This window comes from Etheostoma spectabile, chromosome 3 (genome assembly GCF_008692095.1).
Source record: "Etheostoma spectabile isolate EspeVRDwgs_2016 chromosome 3, UIUC_Espe_1.0, whole genome shotgun sequence".
Taxonomy (NCBI): domain Eukaryota; kingdom Metazoa; phylum Chordata; class Actinopteri; order Perciformes; family Percidae; genus Etheostoma; species Etheostoma spectabile.
In genome coordinates this window covers 13,114,409-13,121,476 of record NC_045735.1, presented here as the reverse complement: position 1 = coordinate 13,121,476, position 7,068 = coordinate 13,114,409, and the positions used below count along the sequence as shown (strand labels likewise).

Below are 7,068 nucleotides of genomic sequence, written 5' to 3'. Positions count from 1 at the left end.
TACTTTGCATTACTATGTAACAAATCAGCAATGTAGATCTCATTTTCTCTGATTAAATATGGAAAGAAGAAAAAAATAATTGTATTATCTAATAATCTTTCCACAATCTACAAAACCAGAAATGTATGCTCAAGAATTCTCACCAGACAGGTTGCCATTCTCGTGCTTCTTGAGGTGACGGTCCAGGTTGGTCTGCTGACCGAAGCAACGGTCGCACAAGTGGCACTTGAAGGGCTTTTCCTTGTTGTGGATGTTGCGAATGTGACGTTGCAGGTTGGAGGAGATGCTGAAGGAGCGGTCGCAGTATTTACACCTGTAGGAAAAGTGGAGGCCTTTCACTTAAAACTATTATGAAATGACAAAATAGCAAAATACACAAGCTGCTAGTCACAAGTAAAACTTTACTGCATAATAAATCAGGAGCCCGTAGTTTGTTCTGTGGGAATCATAATAAGAACACACACAGACACACACAGACACACACACACACAGTCCCAGCAGTCCCACAGTCCCAAACATGATGGAGGAGCTTGTTTAAGGTGAAACAGCGCTGCCTCTTATCTCGAGCCAGCACAATAAAATTGCATTCTTCCCTCACAAAATAAGCACGCAACAGATTTGATTCTAGCCCTGCAAAATTACAGCCTCTTGCCAAGTTTCTTCATGCAAAATTATACGAGAAGATTACATCTTTTCTTCGGGTGGAATTAGCTCGCTCGATTGGCTGTCCCTCAGGAACCCCCCGGTTATCTCCACAAAAAAATTACAATAAACAGTGGTGATCTTTAATGGCATGCCAGCGTGTGGAGTGCAGGCTATCAGGCTGGGGCAGTAGAGGCCTGCGTCTGTCTTTCTCTCTCCCCTGTGGTCAGCAGGCCTCCTGCAAGCTTTGGGCCAACATTCCATTACCTTAGTAACTACAAAGCAGAGCAGTGCTAGCCAGCGCTTACTCATTATCCAAATGTAGTAAATGTGCAAGATTCATTTTTACATGGGTACTGAACTGCTGCTGCATTGTTACTTCTACCTCAGCAGAACCTGGAAAGAGAGAGAGGGCAGGGAGACTTATTACCAACGTTTCCCATGAAGCTAAATGCTGAGGAACTTTGCCTGCATCCTTTGTCTTATTTGCTAACTAAACTATAATTCCAGAAAAAAAAACTTAATCTTGTGATAATCTTTTTGGTTGGCAAAAAGCCTCACTTGGTGTAGCCAGTGGGCTTGCAGATCCCTTTGAGTCTGGCCTCATGTACGCACAAGAGAAATGACTACAGCTGCAGGGTCTGGACATCTGCCCGCTATCCTCATCACCCCAATTCTTCGCCAAAAACTTCCTCCTATCAGCTCTGCTCTTTTACCAGCCCTAAGACCCCCCGACCCACCCAACCCCATCCTTTGTCTCTGTCACCCTGGCGACAAACACCATTTTTCATCAGGAAAATTACTTAGCAGCAGGATAATTATTGCAGGCTTTTAAGGCATAAAAAAACACACGTAAACTCTCTTCTAACTGTAGACAAGAATTCCCTGGGAAAACATCATGAGCTGTTAACAAATGAATCTCTCTGTCTGCTTGAGAATACCTTGTGAAAGCATGGTTGCTGCTATTACTCATATATGTGGGGAGAGAAAAGTAGTTGTTTACTGGGGAGTTAATGTGCTATTGTGCTATGATTGTATGATGATTTTCCTATATAGCATTGTATGGTGCGCGTTCTTGGAGGATAGATGGAGGGATGGTGGCAAAAGGCAAGAAAGGAGGATGATATTTAGCTAAAATGTTGCTATTGGATCGTTTATTCCTTATAAAAACTCAAATTAAATCTAAACACCCACACACACTTCTTCAACATATATACACACACAGACAGCTCCAAGAGACAGTACATGTGTGTATGTAAAATAGTCTTACCTATACGGTTGCTCTCCTGTATGAGTCCTGAGGTGGCGGGTCAGGTTAGCAGAGCGTGGGAATATTTTCCCACAATATCTATAAAGGAATAAAAAATGTGTTGTTTACCTAAATCAATTTAGTTACAGGTTAATCTAAAAACCTGTATAATTCCAATATTAAAAACCACAGTAACATGATCTCTTACTGTGACTACTGTAACAAAAGTTCCAATAACAATCACAAAACTATTTGCTATAGAGGAATGTTAATTTATGACCAACATGAAAGCTCAAAATTAAAATAATACATGTCACACACTAGTTGCCGTAGTTACCTGCATGTGTAGCGCTCCTTGCCCTTGCGCAGCAGAGTCTCTGGAAGTGCAGAGGGTGGGGCTCTGAAGTCGAACATGGAGGGGACGGAGCGCAGAAGGTCACCAGACTCTGGCTTCAGGGAGCCAAACGTCTCCAGCTTCTCTGCCATGTTCTCGATGGCCGACATCTGAGGACACAGAGGAGAGGGAGGACAGAGGGAGGGGTTAGCGTGGTGCTTACATACACAATGAATGCTCATTATAGCATTGCAAGTGCAACATGCAAAGCAAATAAACTAATGTATGATTTTTTTAATCAGTTTTGAAAGCTGCATTATATATCATAATCATGTCACAAAAACAATCTGATTTGCATCAGAAACAATTAAATATTATGTGTGAGATTTAATTCGTTTTTCTGATAAGAAAAAAGATATTTTATCAGCTTGGATAGTATAGATAACCATGTAGTTATACTGCAGGATGTTGTTGAATACTTTTTTTTAGTAATAATGATTTAGACCAATATACTGTACTAGTAAGGGCAGTCTGAAAGAATTACAGCAACCATACACATGAGCTGTATATGTCTTAATATCAAGTTAAAATGCCAAATATTTGATATATTTGATTCTTTTTTACGGTTAAATGCTTCTTAGTGAATATATAATTTTCTAGAAAAATTTGTTTATATTTTTGATTTGTTTGATTGGTTTCAATGTTTACAGGCATCAAATCAGGTGAAACTAAATGAAACAGATATTGGGAGCATTCTTATTATGACGTTCATCAATTATTCATGAATCACAAGGTTAAATCCCTGGTACAGTATCTGTGCATGGCAAATACATTTGATACTGATTCATAACTTTGTAGATAGTGTCTCATACATACATACACACACACACACACACACACACACACACACACACACACACACACACACACACACACACACACACACACACACACACACACACACACACACACACACACACACACACACACACACACAGGATTAAGGGCTGCAGCCAATCTAATGAAGCTGAACATTTTCTTTCATCAGGTTTTCTCCGAGGAGATATGTGGACTTGTCAGTTGGTCTGTGTGTGTGTACATGAACAAGAAACTATGTGCTGCATGGTGGCCGTAGTTGATTAATTGCCATCAATGTTTGTGAAACCGAAAATATATGTTTGTGTGTGAGAGAGAAGAATGTATTTGTAACATATTTGTATTTGTGAGAGTGTGTAAAATATGTGTGCTTAACGGCATGTGCGTAGTATGTGAGTGGGATTGTAGGTGCTTAGTGTGTATCTGTGTGTTGTCATATACATGGCCGTATGTGTGCGTGTGTGTGTGTGTGTGTGTGTGTGTGTGTGTGGCAGAGGAGTGATTCATGTCCACTGCTGGGCTGTAAACTATTCTGTGCACAATGCAGGCAGACAGCACATTCGTAATATGAAAGATGTGACATTACTGATCAAGAGCCAGACACGGGTAATAATGATATCGCTGGGCTGAGAGGGCGGGATGGGGTAGGAGCGGGGGCTGGAGGGGAGTGAGAGAAACTAGAGGGAGGGGCGGGGGTGAGGGGGTCCCAATAGGCCGCAGGGCCTGTCAGCCCATCTTCACACCACACACACACACACACACACACACACACACACACACACACACAGAAGTCTCCCCTCCCTTTTTTTTAAAGGGGCCACACAAATTTGCATTATTTTGCGTGTATTGAATTTTCAGCCTGTTTCTTATTCTTATTTCCATACGGCAACAAATCAATGGTGATTCGGGTCCTCCACCAGAGCCCTGCTCCCACTCTGACATTTCATCTCCTGCTTTCACCCCCTGTCACTCTCAGGCTTCACGCCAAGATAGAGCAGACCAAGGAAAAAGAAACAGAGGAAGAGAATCGGAGAAGAAGCATGATGAAGGACTACGATAGTAGAGAAGAGTGGGAAGGAAGAGGGAACAAAAAGAAAGAAAGAAAGAAAGAAAGAAAGAAAGAACGAATGAATGAAAGAAACAGGGCCCGGAGAGAGAAGGGCTGATGGATGATGGTGGAGCCTGGTGTTGGGAGCGGCTGATTAGGAGTGACGGCCGAGTGTAAAGTTCCTGCCGCAGCCGTCGACGTTCCCACTGAGGGAGGATGTGGAGTGTCAGGTCCGTTTGATTATGAATATGCCAATGCTGCATGCCATGAATAAAAGGCAAGAGGAAGAACAGAGCCAGAGAGAGAGAGAGAGAGAGAGATAGAGAGAAAGAGAGAATGGAGGGCGATGGATTGAAAGATAAGGGGTTGTGTAGAAGAGGGAGGTGAAATGCTTTCATATTTCTTATGAATGTGCACTGTGTAATTCATTGGGCTCTTTTAAGGCAGCAGAGGGAATTCTTAGTTTGTCTGCTTTGCTCTACAAGAACCCATAACTCTCGGGAACATTAGGTCCCCTAAAGCTGTCGGTAGTATCAAGTCTGTCCGATAAGACACTTTTTAGAGCCGAAACTATTCTGTCCCGGCTCCCTCTCCTGGGGAATTCTGATCACCACATCCACCCACACATGCTGCTGCACTAAATTACTGGTTTAATCTCACACCTTTGGTTAACCTTTGCCTTTGGGTCCTAGAAATTATGGGATAGTCATTGCAATAATAAAATATATATATATTGGAATATATACTTGTCATTGTAATAGTGCTATGGCAAATGCATTTATGTTTTCTAAAAAGAGTATCCTGCATATGTTAATATATGAACAATTAAACTTTGTAAATGATTTAAAATGAATATTTTCATATTGATATTTTCCAGTTCAGAACTCATTTTTGAAATCATTGTTGCATGGCCCATGTTGGTGGAAAAAGAACATTTTATGCTTTGGCAGAGTCAATTGCGTTGTTTGTTGTCATACAGTAAATTATTTACACACTCAATCCCATGGTTTAGATGTATTTGTGATTAAAAGTAGTTAAATCGGTCAAAAATTACACTTTAAAAACCCTTGTCCATTAAGCCGTTTATATGGATGGCGAGCCAGGTTCATTAGGCCACTGTTTGACAATGCTGTGTGTGTGAAATGTTCAACTTAAAGAACAAGAGGATAAATGGCTCCACATTTAGCTCTAAAGTGATTTTTCAAAGGTTTTATAACCCCCCTACTTTGTATATGAGAACCCCCCCAACCCACACACACACACACATGCACCTCACAGAACCCCCTTATCCGTCCCCCCCGGGTAGTATGTGTGTGTCTGTGAACTTGCTTGTTGCTGTAGCGTCGCACTGGGACCAGCGGTTGATTGGCTATCTTCAGATGTCAGTGATGTTGTGAGGGCCTTAATTAGTGAGATGCATTCTCAATTGTTGATCTTTATCGGGAACCAGATGTTTGGAGGGAGGAACTAACCCCCGAGTCCCACTGCCAGTCCCAAAGAGACTGTTACCCTTGCGCTGATGTAAAGCAGCCCCCCTAAACACCACCCTCCATCCCAACTCATCCCCCCCATGCCCATTTGCAAGAGCCCTGCTTTATTCTCCAAATAAGCAAACATATATTCAGAGCTGCTGAATGGACCCGGAGTAGCTCGGCTGGAAATCCCCGCTTGAAACCCTTCACGTGAATCAGAAAGGAGATATGTCTAGATGTTAACCCATCAAAAGCAAGGCTCAAATACTCAAGGGGAATTGCTACAAAATAATATAATATTATGTGCAATATAAACATTGAGATGAAATTTCTTTATATAAGAAAGTAGTTCTATGGCCAGAAACAGACAGACAAGTCCAGTCATTGCATGATGGTGATGGGCTAAAGCCATGCGAATGCTGGGTGATGTCAGTTGTAAACTGATCTGCAGCCCATGCATTAATTCGGAGATGAGGTCTGTTTGGTAGAGATACAGACACATGGCAGTATTGTAGGTTAAAGAGGAACTTACCCAAGTTCTCTGATCTGGCAAACGAAACTGAGGGGCGGAACAGAAGGAAAAAAGACAGCAGTCAGAACCAGGAAGTGGCGCATGAATCAACAGTTTTTGATTGGACACACATGGGTGCAGAGGGAATGATGGATCCCAAAGTGATTAACTTTAAATGAGCAATGAGCTGCCTATCTGCAAAGTTATGGTGCTGGAATTATAGGAGGCTCTAATAGTTCCCAACACTTCCTGGTGTTCAATAAGCTCATTATAGCAGGCCACAAATACAATGCCAGCATGTAATCTAAGCCAGTATTGCTTAGCAGTAAAATATCCTGCCAGGAAATAAAAAAACAGAATCACTAAAGGTTGAAAAAAAAAAGTTCCAGTCCCCTCAACTTTGCAACCTATTTTTTTTATATATATGGCTCAAGAGTGAGTCAGGTGACTGAAAACAACCCCCCTTGAAAAGTATACAGAAGGGCCCCTCGGCCTGTCTGGGTTAGACCCACCCGGGTCTGGTGTTTCTGGGAATGATTTGTGTGTCCAGACATCATAAAGTCATAAAGATGGCCTAAGCACTCTGTTAGTGTTTCTACTGATAGGACACCTCATTAAGGCGTGTGGGACGGCCATGTGGCTGCTGCAGGCTGAGCACATGCAGCAGTCTGGACAGGGGACATAAATCAGACAAATGAAACAGCCTGTAAAAACCAGACCTGAAACGGCCAGAAAAGAGGAAAAAAAAATCAAATGCCTGAGAAAGTGGTGTTTTCACTTTCCGATGGGCCGTTCTCACCCACGGGGGAAGATTAAACACATGAATGTCAATTCAACACGTTATAGACACACGTACGCATACGCTTGTGTGCATGCGGACACACACACACATACACACGCACACACACACACACACACACACACACACACACACAC

General features: G+C 42.2%; 1 protein-coding gene across 14 annotated transcripts in view; it reads right to left on the bottom strand.

Moving 5' to 3' along the window:
- mecom (MDS1 and EVI1 complex locus) overlaps positions 1 to 7,068 on the bottom strand; it is a 139,086-nt gene that overhangs the window by 5,381 nt on the left and 126,637 nt on the right. For 9 of the 14 annotated variants that reach the window (XM_032508541.1, XM_032508534.1, XM_032508527.1 and 6 more), the window contains 4 exons: positions 6,154 to 6,180; positions 2,229 to 2,395; positions 1,913 to 1,990; positions 144 to 313 (listed from right to left, as the gene is read on the bottom strand). In XM_032508541.1, coding sequence (XP_032364432.1) covers positions 144 to 313; positions 1,913 to 1,990; positions 2,229 to 2,395; positions 6,154 to 6,180 — 442 coding nt within the window. The remainder of the gene's footprint in view (positions 1 to 143; positions 314 to 1,912; positions 1,991 to 2,228; positions 2,396 to 6,153; positions 6,181 to 7,068) is intronic. The other 5 variants (XM_032508585.1, XM_032508593.1, XM_032508600.1 and 2 more) reach the window with 1 other exon arrangement.